The sequence below is a fragment of the Vicia villosa genome, linkage group LG5, assembly GCF_029867415.1.
Source record: "Vicia villosa cultivar HV-30 ecotype Madison, WI linkage group LG5, Vvil1.0, whole genome shotgun sequence".
Taxonomy (NCBI): Eukaryota; Viridiplantae; Streptophyta; class Magnoliopsida; order Fabales; family Fabaceae; genus Vicia; species Vicia villosa.
Window position 1 is genome coordinate 147710696 of NC_081184.1, and position 13456 is coordinate 147724151.

General features: G+C 35.6%; 2 protein-coding genes across 2 annotated transcripts; both read right to left on the bottom strand.

Annotated features, from left to right (window-relative positions):
• Positions 1–708: 708 nt before the first annotated feature.
• On the bottom strand, positions 709–2025 carry LOC131607713 (polygalacturonase inhibitor 2-like). Its single transcript, XM_058879682.1, has one exon. It carries the CDS (start codon positions 1907–1909, stop codon positions 902–904), a length of 1008 nt encoding a protein of 335 aa, XP_058735665.1. The 5' UTR covers positions 1910–2025; the 3' UTR covers positions 709–901.
• A 3205-nt stretch (positions 2026–5230) lies between these two features.
• Positions 5231–7446, bottom strand: LOC131607714 (polygalacturonase inhibitor 2-like). The gene has a single exon (XM_058879683.1). It carries the CDS (start codon positions 6597–6599, stop codon positions 5592–5594), a length of 1008 nt encoding a protein of 335 aa, XP_058735666.1. The 5' UTR covers positions 6600–7446; the 3' UTR covers positions 5231–5591.
• Positions 7447–13456: the final 6010 nt, after the last annotated feature.

Genomic DNA, 13456 nt, shown 5'->3' on the forward strand with positions numbered 1-13456 from the left:
AAAACTTTGACACTATGTTCTAGGATTCTCTAGTCGATCCTGCATGTTATCTTTAATAAAGAGACTAGAGGTTGTTTATCAAAATTCGGAATAAACACCAACATAATACTCTAAAGGGATTAACCTGTAGGCATGGACGGACCCACGTTTGGACTTAATGTGGCTATAGCCACACCAAAATCCTAATTTTTTTTCTTTTTTACTTGGCAATGGCAATTACTCCTCTGTATGCTCTTGACATTTAATTAATGACTATACTGTGGAAACATTTTGTTTTATTTAAAATTTATTATTTTCAAAATTAGTGATGGAGATTGCTTATTGACAACATCTATTTGTCATTTTCTTTCTCCATCATTAAATATATGTTCATTTATGGTGATTCATTTGTAAAATAAAATTGTTTCAAAATAAATGATTTATTTTATCATAATTATTTATATTTAAATTTTAAACATACATCACATACAACAAAATAATACAAAACACAAAATTAAAATAAATTTTGAAAAAAGTATGAAAAATAAATTAAATAACAAAATAAATGAAGTGTTTAATAAATCTAATTTCAAAAAGAAAAAGTTGTACTAAACAAATTATAAAAAAAATTACTTACATTTTAATTTTAATCTTTAAAAAAATTATCAAAACGACGTCATTTTGTCGGAAAAAAAAAATATTTAACTATTTATGCTAGAACAAATACCAAACAATTAAATAAATTAAAATAATGTTTCTTGTTTGCACACTGCAAACCAGCATCTTCTTTACTCATCTCAAAATTAGTCTATACTTCAATTAGTTCAATACATTTCTTTATTTAAATGAGGGTAATTTAAATGAAGACCACGTCTTCTTTATTCAAAACTCATATACTATAATTTTGTGGGATCCATTTTATTCAAGTCTTGCAAGCGGGAAGAGGAGAACCACACAAACACTTATTATGAGCATAACAATATTCATCAAACCTCGTGTTTGTTGGAATCTGACCACACAGGTTATTATAGCTCACATTCAACTTGTGCAAAAATCGAAGATTCGATAGTCCCTCTGGTAGTACACCATAGATTTTATTGTTCCTCAAATCCAAAGCATTCAAATCCTTCGACAATCCAACTTTCCCAATATCAAAAGCAAACGAGTTCATCGCCAAAGATATCGTGAGTGTACTTATATTCGACTTAAAAAACATTGAAGCATCACCCTCGAAAGCGTTCCGTGACAAGCCCACATCCGAAAGGTTAAGATTTCCCAGCGACGCCGGAATCTTCCCGGAGAGCTTGTTTCGCGAGAGAATCAACCCTGTAAAGAGTTTCGGAAACGACCCGTACGATTCAGGTATTGTGCCGGTGAGTTGGTTGCCGTCGAATGCGATCCCTCCGAGGCTGGGGATAGTGGAGAGTGAGGCGGGGAGGGGACCGGTGAGTTTGTTGTTACTGAGAGTGATGGTAACAAGGGTTTTGATCTTTGAGAGTATGTTAGGTATCTCGCCGGAGATGTTGGTTTGGGTGATAGAGAGGAACCGGAGGTTGGAGAGGTTGGAGATGGACTGCGGTATAGGGCCGACAAGGTTGGGGATGCGGGTGAGAAAGAGCAAATTGAGGGAAGGTAGGTTAGTGATAGAGGGTGGAATAGATACAGGTTTTGGGAGGTCGAGGTCGGAGAGATCGAGATCGGTGACGCGGTAGGTTGGGGTGAAGTTATCGCAATCTACACCTAGCCATGTACTGTTACAACAGTCGGTGTTTGGATCCCAAGAAGAGAGCTTGGTTGGGTTGCCAAATTGTTGTTTGATTTGGAGAAGTGCTTTTTTGTCAGCTGGGTTGCAGTTTTCAGTGCGTGAAGGTATAAAGTGATGTGTGGTTAGGATAAGTAAGAGAACTAATGTGCATGAGGGGAAGTACATGTTTGATGATAATTGTTCTTCTTTTTCGTTTCAGTAGCTAGAACTAGAATATATATATAGGCTTGTATGTGAAGTAGTTATAAATGTGGCGATGAGGAAAGCAGCTTGCGTTACTGAATAGCTTTTGTGACAGCTCGTTTGAAAGAGTATATTTTATTGTCAAATATTGCATGCTGCAAGTCAACTCACACGTTAATATGGTAGTACTGAATACTACCTTAATGTCATTGTCAAGATAATATACAAAGTAACAACTGATATTTGTGTATTTATACAGGTAACTTACAAGATATGTTTGGATATAAACACTTTTTCGTTATTTTGAATAGTATCTCTGACCTTAACAAGAGTCAACATGTAAAGTTTCAATATGACTAATATTTGAATAAGTGATGGATTGCTTGGCCTCTCCCTAATCTACTTAGAGCATTTCCAATGGTGTAACCCATTTTTGGGTTCTTTATGGGTCCCACTAGCCACATCATCTTAAAATAATTTTTATAATTTTTATTTTAATTGTATAATTCTAAAAAGTTATTATTGGACCCACAACTTTACCTAATAAACTAATTTGATTGGGTACCACAATTTTTTCATAGTTGCATTGCAATGCAATGGTACTATGATGTGGCATGTCTAGGTGGAGAACTCAAAAGAAAATACTACCGTTGAAGATGCTCTTATAGTCGTTATGGTTTTAACTTGGTTGCCAAGATTTGGACCGTTATGTACATTATGTTGTTATTGCTATTCATTGCCTGGTCCCTCTCTTGTCTAAGACTTGAATGACCACCAACTTTCATGGTTGTTATTGTTATAGTCGTTACATCATTATAATCATTCATGTCTTATTCTCTTATCTAGATTTTTACTGTCACTTTTTTAAATTTGTTGAATGACTCGAAGTTGAGCGAGTCAACTTCTAGTTTGATGATCTTGCCCATAAACATATTTGTGGCGAGTTAATCAATATGACTTAGGATCGGCTTCGCCTCGTTTATATCGGTTTAAGTAATTTTTTAAGGATGGTGTGTCCTAGAGCAAATGGATTGCAGTCTATTGATGATAAGTGTCATTTGGTGTGACCTTTTGTTTTCTTTTCACCATAGTGTACGATGTCATTTCACTGAAAATTCAAATTTTCGATAGAATACCGGCTCTTGTGGCCACAATCCTGCATAATTTTTACCGAGTTTAGTAAAGAATAAGGTACCTCCCACCCGCGCAGGAGGAGGGAGTGACATTCATTGCTTAAAGTAAGTTCTAAATTGGTCTTTAGTTACAAACCGCAAAGACATTGGTTCGCCTTATCCAACAAAACAATTAATTTAAAGCATAAGTTTTCATTTGTCAGTATCCTGATTTTGCTAGCAACCTTTCTTTGAAAATTCCCTGTGAAGCGACTAACTTAACGCCCTTGTCTGTCAACAAAATTTTTACAGAGTCATGCCACTTGGTGATCAGTATTGTATTAACCTAGTACCATTACATTCTCTTCCAGTTTTGATTGAGTTTTAAGAATTAAGGATTTCAAAGGACAGAGACCATGTAGAGTTAGACTCTTTGTATATTAAGATGATAGCGATCTTGTAGATTCTATACAATTAATAACAACAAGGGAAGGAGTCTTGAAAATTTGAACAACGCCATGATAATATCGTACCAATTTCTCTAACTAGAGCTTCATGGTTTCCATAGAGAATTTTCATGCAGGAAGAACATATTAGAAACTAAATTGTTTGATATGAGGTTGTCAGATAACATCTTAATTTATGTAGGGCGAAGTGCATTATTTCCAAGCTCGAGCCCCAACACATGTTTTCACCCTCTCGTGTGAGTAATAATAGCGCTTGGGTCATATACTTATTAGAATCATGAAAGACACAAATTGTAAATCAAAAAGTATCAGATTCATTTTGGTTCCTTTGACCTCTTTCAAGTATAGAAGGATATGAGGTACCCATGTAGATCTAGCAACCATCATATCAAAGGAAACAGCTTTTTTAGTGCTCATGATTTAACACTAATTGCAATTAGATCAACCGACATTTTCTATATAATCTTATTAAAGACACGGAACCATGTGATGTTATTGTTAACATACATTATCCTTGAACCAATTCTATTTTCTTATTACGCACGGATGTAACTGTATAGGATGGTGAAAAATTCGTATGTGGTGACATACCTTTACTCATTATAACTTATTGAAGTATGATTCACGACCTAGATTTCAAAGATAGAGAAAGATGGAAAGCAAATTAGTTACCGACTATGGCTGAGATTTAAGTGGTCATTCATGGCTTGTCCATTTAACAAATTTGGTAGTAATAGTTTTCCCAGTATCATCACCGCAAATACCAAATTCGTCTTCTCTTGAATCATTGAGATTTTTTAGGCTATGATGAATGCCTAGTGACAAGCTATCTTTCTCCACCAACCTCAAAAAGCCTCCAGGATATTAAGATAATCATTTCCTTTGCCAAGATTCCAAACCTTTCATCGAAAAAGAAATGTTACTGTCAAATAAAAAACTGGGAATGGAAAAAAGGTTACACTAAGAGGGAATTACACCAAATTAATCAATTCAAGTTTCTTATTCGAAGAAGAAACCCTTACATATTAACATTGACTATCAGTATGGTTGTAAAATACGTGATTATGATGTAATATCCTATTTTTAGTGTAAATGTTTGAACACTACAAATCTACAATAAAAATATGTGTTTCTTTTCGTAACAAAACTTGCAACGATACTATCTTATAGATTATTATTCCATAAATGCATCAAGAACTCAAACAAGCTCAAGATAAACATTCACTCAGTATAATGAATTATTGCCAACACATAACTGAATATCATATTAATAGTCGGTAGCCGATAATCATCGTCAAAAGGTAATAATTAGTCTTGTTAAGCAATATTCTATCAAGGCTACAAAACTACACAAGTGTTACATTATGCTTGCTCAACCGATTCATCCAACAGGAATGCCAACCAACTCGACCATCCTGGCCGTAAATCGTCATGAACCTTAAATTTTGACAAAACTATCATCATTATTACTACTTTAAATTTTGAAATGACACATAATTTTATTTCTAAAAAGTGATACTCATAAAGGAAAGAATGGAGTAACATTTATAAACCCAAACTCTAATTAACTTGGTCTTGTGCCACATAACTTAGATTATACTGTTTTTATTTTTTTTTATGCTTATATGAACACCTCAATTTTTTTAAGTATTTGAACTTTGATATTAAGTCTATTATATTTTATGAACACTAGATTTTTCTCGTAAATATTTTGGGTTTGATTTTTTTAGATTCATATAGCATTACATAAATATAAATAAAGTTCTCTTTTGCTTTAATTTTGAAAAAATAATAAACTAAATACTCTCTTGGATCCATATAAAATATCTAATTCATATTTGTTGTGCAAAAGTGTTTTACACAATGATAATCATTCAATTATTGAAGATGTTTCACACTACTTCTAATGTCACTCATATAAGTAGGAGTAATTGTCCTTAATGCAAACTTCTTACAATGTGTCAAAATTATTCTATTTCTTAATAAAATTATTCTTATAGATCGTTATAATGTAAATGAATGAAGACCCAGTCTTCTTTATTCAAAATTCATATAGCATAATTTTGTGGTATCCATTCTTTCATTTCAAGTCTTGCAAGCGAGAAGAGGAGAACCACACAAACACTTATTATGAGCGTAACAAGTTTGATCAAACCGCAGTTGTGGAATCTGACCACACAGGTTATTATAACTCACATTCAACTTATGCAAAAACCGAAGCTCTGCAAGTCCCTGAGGTAGCACACCATAGATTTTATTGTTCCTCAAATCCAAAGTATTCAAATCTTTGGACAACCCAACTTTCCCAATATCAAAAGAAAACGAGTTCATCGCCAAAGATATCGTAAGTGTACTTATATTCGCCTTAAAAAACATTGAAGCATCACCCTCGAAAGCGTTCCGTGACAAGCCCACGTCCGAAAGGTCAAGATTTCCCAGCGACGCCGGAATCTTCCCAGAGAGCCGGTTTCGCGAGAGAAGCAGCCCTGTAAAGAGTTTAGGGAAGAAGCCGTACGATTCAGGTATTGTTCCGGTGAGTTGGTTGCCTTCGAATCCAATTCCTACGAGGCTGGGGATAGAGGAGAGTGAGGCGGGGAGGGGACCGGCGAGTTTGTTGTTAGTGAGGGTGATGGTTACAAGTGTTTTGATCTGTGAGAGTATCTCAGGTATCTCGCCGGAGATGTTGGTTTGGATGATAGAGAGGTACCGGAGTTTGGTGAGGTTGACGATTGACGGCGGGATAGGGCCGACGAGGTTGGGGACGCGGGTGACATAGAGGGAGACGAGGGAAGGGAGGTTAGTGATGGAGGGTGGAATTGGGACGGGTTTGGGGAGGTCGAGGTCGGAGAAATCGAGGTCTGTGACGCGGTAGGTTGGAGTGAAGTTATCGCAATCTACACCTAGCCATGTACTGTTACAGCAGTCGGTGGTTGGATCCCATGAAGAGAGTTTGGTTGGGTTGCCAAACTGTTTTTTGATTTGGAGAAGTTCTTTTTTGTCATCTGGGTTGCAATTTTCTGAGTGTGAAGGAACTGTAAAGTGATGTGTGGTTAGGATAAGGAAGAGAAGTAACGTGCATGGGGGGAAGTCCATGGTTAATGAGAGTGGTTCTCTTCTTCTTTGTTTCAGTTGCTGGTTGATACTGCTAGAACTGGAATATATATAAGCTTGTATATGAAGTAGCTATGGATATGGCGATGAGGATAACAGCTTTGATTACTAAATAGCTTTTGTGACAGCTCGTTTGAAAGAGTATATATTTTATTGTCAAATATTGCATGCTTCAAGTCAACTCACACGTTAATACGGTAGCACTAAACACTACCTTAATGCCATTGTCAACATAATAATGGGTGGAGATAACAGTGCTTGTTGGACTCACTGGAACCACAAAAAATATATAGACGATACATAAGGTAAAAATTGATACTATTTGGGTTATTTACATGATAACCAGCAAATTAGTTTGGGTATGACACTTTTCTTTATTGTATTAGTAACCCATTTACCATTTACACGTTAACATGGTGGCCGAATCAAGAAGGCTGCTTTAGTGTGAAAAACTGCTACAATCTAATGTGCGACCGGGATTTGGAAGACATTTTGGAAATTCAATCGAAGCTGACACTCAAGAAGATTTGGAAGATTAATATCCTATCAAGATTAAAGGTTTTTTTTTGGATGGAGGGTGGTGCTCAACATATTACCTACAGAAAATCAATTGGTGGGAGATAATTCAAAATGAACAACAAGAGCTTTGCATATTCTGCCAGGAGAAGGTTGAAGACTTAGAACATCTCATGTTCAAATGCATAATTAGTCAAAAAGTTTGGAATAGCATATATGGATGGTTGGATATTAAGGATATGGAGGATTCAGTTAGAGTGTATCATCTGAGAAATTTCACTCAAGCTTTGGTGGAGAAAATAAAAAAGAAGAAATTGTGTCTAATCTGGCTAACTATTGTGTGGTCATTATGGATGACGAGAAATAATTTCTTATTTAAAGGCGAATCGTGGATGCTCGATGATTTAATCATGAATATTAAAGAGTTGGCTTGGTCCTGGCACATAATAGAAAATAGAGGTTCTTCTTGTACTACCTTGTAATATTGGTTACACTCACTTTCTGTATCGGTTTGAGTACCCCTTGTACTTTAATTATTAATATTATCTTTTGCTTATAAAAAAAATTCATTTACCATTTATCTCATCTCATATACAAATAAAATAACAAAATTTTCATCCTTTACTAAAACTAATTAATTTCGGTTAATTAATATTTTAAAAATATTTTTTTAATTTTAATAGTATTTTTCGAATTTTTGTTAGTAGAAATGTTGGTTTTAAGTTACTTATACGTTGAAGTAAGAGTTTTCTGAAGTGCTCCTGAACCTCACATCTCTGTTTAAGAACATGTAGTGTTTAAGGATACAATACAATATGGTAAAGGTATTTTTTTATGGAATTTTGTCGTGACGTCGGATCAATGACGTCAAATAATGAAAAATCACTCTCATAACTATTATCCAAAGGAACATTCCAAAACCTCGGGAACAAACATGGATATGTTCTAAAAAAGCTTATAATCCAAACAAATGATTGGAGGAGACCATCAAATAACATAATGAATTATATATCAATATTTGTTTGTTTGTTTGGATTGTGATGATCATACAAAAAATTATAGGCCTCTTAAAACTAATAAAACCCTATATATAGGACTACAAATATCAAATCAAAGTTCCCGCAAAATTTATCTAGGCTTTGTTTGCGAGTTTAGAGAGGAAGGGAATGAAGGGCTTTGAAAAATATTTTTTTTTAATATAGAGAAATTTTTAACATTTAAAAAAAATATTTTGTTTAGAATGATAAAATAATATTTATCATTAATTGTTCATGCAGAACATTTTTGGAGAGCCTTTCTGAAGTGACCCGGGCAATGTTGCAATTGTTGTATGTTATGGGGCTTTTACGAGAAGGATGGAGGGCCACAATTGTTGGCTGCCTCCAGGCTCTCATTCCTTTTTGTGTTATTCATGCGCTTTGTCGCCCTCATTCCTTGGTCTCAAAGACTATTTTATAGTGTCAACTCTATCCTCCAATGGGTCTTTAAGGGGTATGGCTTTAGTGAGTGGTTAGTGACCATTAACCTTTCATAGTAGGCCTCGTCAAACACTTGTAACTGATTTATGACCATTGGCCTGCTGTAACCGATTTTGTCATAATGGCTCCGATGACCTTTTTATCTCTGATAAATAAGCATCAACTCGGCTCCTATTACTCGACATATCTTGACTTACATTCTCGGCTTTAATAACTCGGCTCTAAGAATCACAGGGTGTACATAAGCCCCCCCGATCATGATACCTGATAGGTTGAAGTGTTCGAAGAAAGAATCTTGAAATTCTCTGCTCTCCTACCTGGCTAAGATTCATCTAGGTGTCTTTTCACGGCTTGATGCGTAGGGGCCTGAGAGCCCTAGTGGTTTCTCGACCAGTTGATAATAGCAAAATTAAGGAAGGCCTTAGAGGTTTTCACTAGCTGGAAACTTCTGCGTAGATCTTGCTTTATTTTTCACATGACCTCGAAGGACGTTTGGAATGATTAAAGTGATAGTTTTCTTTTTATTGATTCACAATTGTTTTTTCATTTTCAGTCATCCTTCGAGGATGCATTTCATAATGTTCGGACAACTTCTTTCTTTTCAATGCAATGTTTTATGCTCAGTTGAGGCTTTTTATTGTTTTGAATGCTTTTTGTTTCCTCCCAACTATTCACTTATAGCCCCATGCATATATTTAGGTGGACTTAGTATATTATAGGTATCTATTATGCCCATGTCGAAGATATATCCCATCTGAACTCAATATAAGTTAAAGGTTCAATTAACACGAATCAGAAATATATTTGATTTCATCTTGTTCACTGAACTGCAAATAAGAGTTTTAAATGACAACCCTTAGTTAAACTTTAGTTTTATAGAAACGTACTCCTAGTGTTCCACGTTTCTTGATGAACCTTGTTACTTTGTCAATTTTGTTTGTAACAACTGATTATTAAACCCCAAACGAATATAGTTATCTAGGGCATACATCATGGCGGTTTTTTTAGCATTATGGCCACCAGGGCTGCTTTATTGCTAGCATCTCTCAAAGTATCCTTATTTAAAGAAACATTTAATCAGCTCTAAGCCATTGAGGTCGGGTTCATATACCCTGGCGAATGAAATCGTTATTTCCCGTAATTGGTATTTCCCATAGTCGACGTGGCTTGGTACGAGATAGACTTTATCAATTTGCTCCGAGATTGATATGATCTAACTGGTATGCCCCCCAAGCATGAGGCTTAGAGGAGTGAAATGCTTAAGTAAGACTCATCCTGACCACTTCTACGAATTTCTACCATGCTGCATGTGAATGATGTTAGAAACCAACTAGATTTATGGCCTAGGGAGTGGTTACCCGTTCGGTTGGGAGTTACCCATTTTGGCCTGGAGTAATTTTCCACGGGGCCTGAGAGTTATCCAATTTTCCTAGGGAATGGTTACCCGTTCTCTGGGGAGTTATCACTATGGCCGAAAGTGAAAACTCATCAGACTGGGGAATTACCCATATTTTCCTATTCGGTGGGGAATTGCCACTATGGTTGGGGAGTTACCTATTTTTGCCTATTCAGCGGGGAGTTACCACTATGGGCGAGAGTGAAAACACATCCTACGGGAGAGTTACTTGTATTTGCCTATTTGACGGGAAGTTACCATTATGGCCAAGAGTGAACATTAATCTGATCGGGGAGTTACCCGTATTTTCCTATTCGGCAGGGAGTTACCACTATGGCCGAGAGTGAAAACTCATCTACCCGAGAGTTACCCATTGACCGGAGTTTGATGATTCCAGATTGGTTCGCTTTGTCGTAGGGTGCATTCGTGTTTCTTCCCTGCAAAATTGATATACAAACTAAGAGAGTTCAATCAGTTAGTAGTAATTTTAAGATATTGTCCAGTTTTTGTGTCAGATTCTTTCTCATATGAGATAAATTGATTTTTTTGTATTAGTTGAGTTGTCTTATTTGAATTTTGGTTTGTGATATCCTTGGTTTCTTTTGGTCATAGTGCTCATTGGTCGTACTCTTTGAAAAGGCATGTCCTTCCGACATCTTGCAAATATAATTCTTAAGAGGCAGGGAAAGTAAAGGTGCCTCCCGCCCACGCAGGGGAAAGAGTGACACTTTTTTCTTAAGGTAAGTCCTAAAGAGTTATTTAAGATACTTACAAATGACAAAGATCATAGTTCGCTTTATCCAACAAAAACTAATTAATTATGTACTCCTATTTGTAAAGCACATTTCAAACCTAGTAGAAGACCCAATGCCAGCTCCTAAATTATAGTATTTATCTAAATGTAGCATCCAACTCCGATGATAGCTCATTTAGCTAAGCAACAACATGTAACCAAAGACAGGAAGCCATTCCAGATGCCAACAAATGTTGCATGAAATTCTGGCACTTTTAAAACATGTTAATATTGATGTCCCAACATCAGAACATAATGTCAAGACAGATGTTACAACATCTGTTAACAAACAGAACCATATATCAAAAATGTAACTTATGCAGAAATATTGCATAATATTAAATAACATAGATAATTGTTAACCCAGTTCAGTGCAACGTCACCTACTCTGGGGGTTACCAAGCCAGGAAGGAAATTCACTATGATAGTGTTAGTTCAAAGCTTAAATAGTCCCTGTTTACAACTTTTTTCCTAATCCCTACATTGTGCAACTTCTACCTAGAACCCTCTAGATATGAGATCCACCTCTCACTTTCTACAACCAATCACCTGAGTGATAAAACAATCCCAATCCCAATGACTTTAATCAATAGAGAAGATTACACTTTCAATATAACAACAAATCAAATTTGCTTAAAAGCTACTCACCTCTATGCTTAAAAGTTGTAAGAGTGAGAATAATAACTTGACACACAATCAAATAACAATCCGTCTACCTCCCTGTATCAAAAGATACATGGGTGACTTACAAAAACACAAGAGACTCTCAAAACCTAAAACTTCAAACTTCCCCTAACTTTACAATTGTGAAAAAGGACTTGGTTATATTAGGTTTAGGTTCCTCTATAGATACTACTCAGCAATCCATGGGCATGTTAGAACATCTTCCATAACATCTTGATGTGAACAATGTTTTAGCAAAATTGTTGTCAATCCTAAAACCATGGTACTAAAACCACAAACAAAAACACAAGCTACATAAGAACATGTAAATTTTGTAAATTCTGCAATCATATAAATATATCTGAAATACAATACAATTACAGATCAGATGCAATTGCAGATCAGACAAGTACAACTACTCCCCTTGTTAAAACCAATTCTCCCCCTTAAAGAGAAAACCCAAAAGCACAAGAAAACCAACAATTTCTCCCCCAATAGGGGAAAACCCAATTCACCAAAAAGTCCAGCCTAAGATATCCAAAAACACACAATAGAGGCACATACAGCAGAAGCCTCACTCATAACTCAGAGCACAATAACCAAGGTTCTCCATAAACCTCAACAGGTAGTATGTTAAAACATCTAATAAGACATCATGCATATAACCACGTCAGTAGTAGCAACAGCAGCACAATACCAACAAGCTCCCCCTTTCTTGTGTTTTTCTCTACCTTCAAGGGCGAGGTGTTTTAAGTCGTTTTGACATCCTAGAGGTACATAAGCCCCCCAAGCATGAGGTTTATGAAGGGAGATGTGCTTTAAGTTGTTCTGGCATCCCGGAGGTACAAGGTGTTTTTTGTGTTATGAAAAAAAACAAACCCTCCAAAACTCTCTTAACCGGTGTTTCTATTCTTTTCATCGAATCTTTCCTATTTTCAAACTCCAAACTCCCAAACAAAGCCTAAAACTTGATACCTCTCATATGTAATTGTCACTAACTTGGGTGTTAAAATATTTGTAAATATCACCCTTTATCCATTCATAACTACCAGGTATGAGAGATCTTCAATGCCGATATTGATCATTTCTGGCCATATACACCATTAAGATACGCTTCCTTACATGAAGTAACATTTAGGTTGTTTGCGCTGACGAAGATAACTTTTAAACCATTTACTCCAACATTAGAAATGGTAACTTCAGTAAGAAGAGTGATTCATAACTCCAAAGATCCACAATATGTGGCCAACATAATTGTGATTAAAAAAATCCATCGGGAGAAGGGACTCGCCACTTCATCATTTAATCCTAAAAATAAGTTGCAATCTCCTCCGATATTCGGGACACTTTACGCCCTTCCCCTGAACGAAGAATTTCAAGGGTTACTAGAGTCAAATGTATATCTACTTCATGAAATGCGCAAACTGGCACCTCACGACCCGCTCCTGAGGGCTGAACAACAAATGACAAAATAAACACCTTGCTAAGGAGCTTACTCGCATCAATAAACAAACAATCTATAACTTTGGAGTTCTGGAATGAACAACTTTGGGAATCATAAATTATATATTACAACAACTTCCAATCTCTTAGGCTCCATGATAAAGTTTTCACAAACCACCGTAATGATTTTTCTCGATGTCAGAGAGTGATGGTGACCAAGACATTGTTTATAACCTTCAATATACTCATCAATTAAGTTATACTCAAATTTATATTTTTTTACTCCTCTAACTAAATCTTTAGATTTATTAGAAAAATCTACACATCAAAGACCCATCAAAATATATTAAAAAATTAAGAATCATAAGAAGAAGAAAGAGAAAAAAAATAAAACATAAACAAAGTGTTTAGTAAAACCAAATCAAACATTAAACTTTAGAACTCTTATCAGTTATTACAATTATGAGGATCAACGAACAAATTTGCCATCGTGACAACTTCATCCTCTCACTCTGACTTTGCTATGTTCTTCTTTGAAATTTGCAAACCT

Bases quoted from the DNA above. Each gene is read 5' to 3' on its own strand.
- LOC131607714 (XM_058879683.1), bottom strand. From the start codon at position 6,599: ATGGACTTCCCCCCATGCACGTTACTTCTCTTCCTTATCCTAACCACA.
- LOC131607713 (XM_058879682.1), bottom strand. From the start codon at position 1,909: ATGTACTTCCCCTCATGCACATTAGTTCTCTTACTTATCCTAACCACA.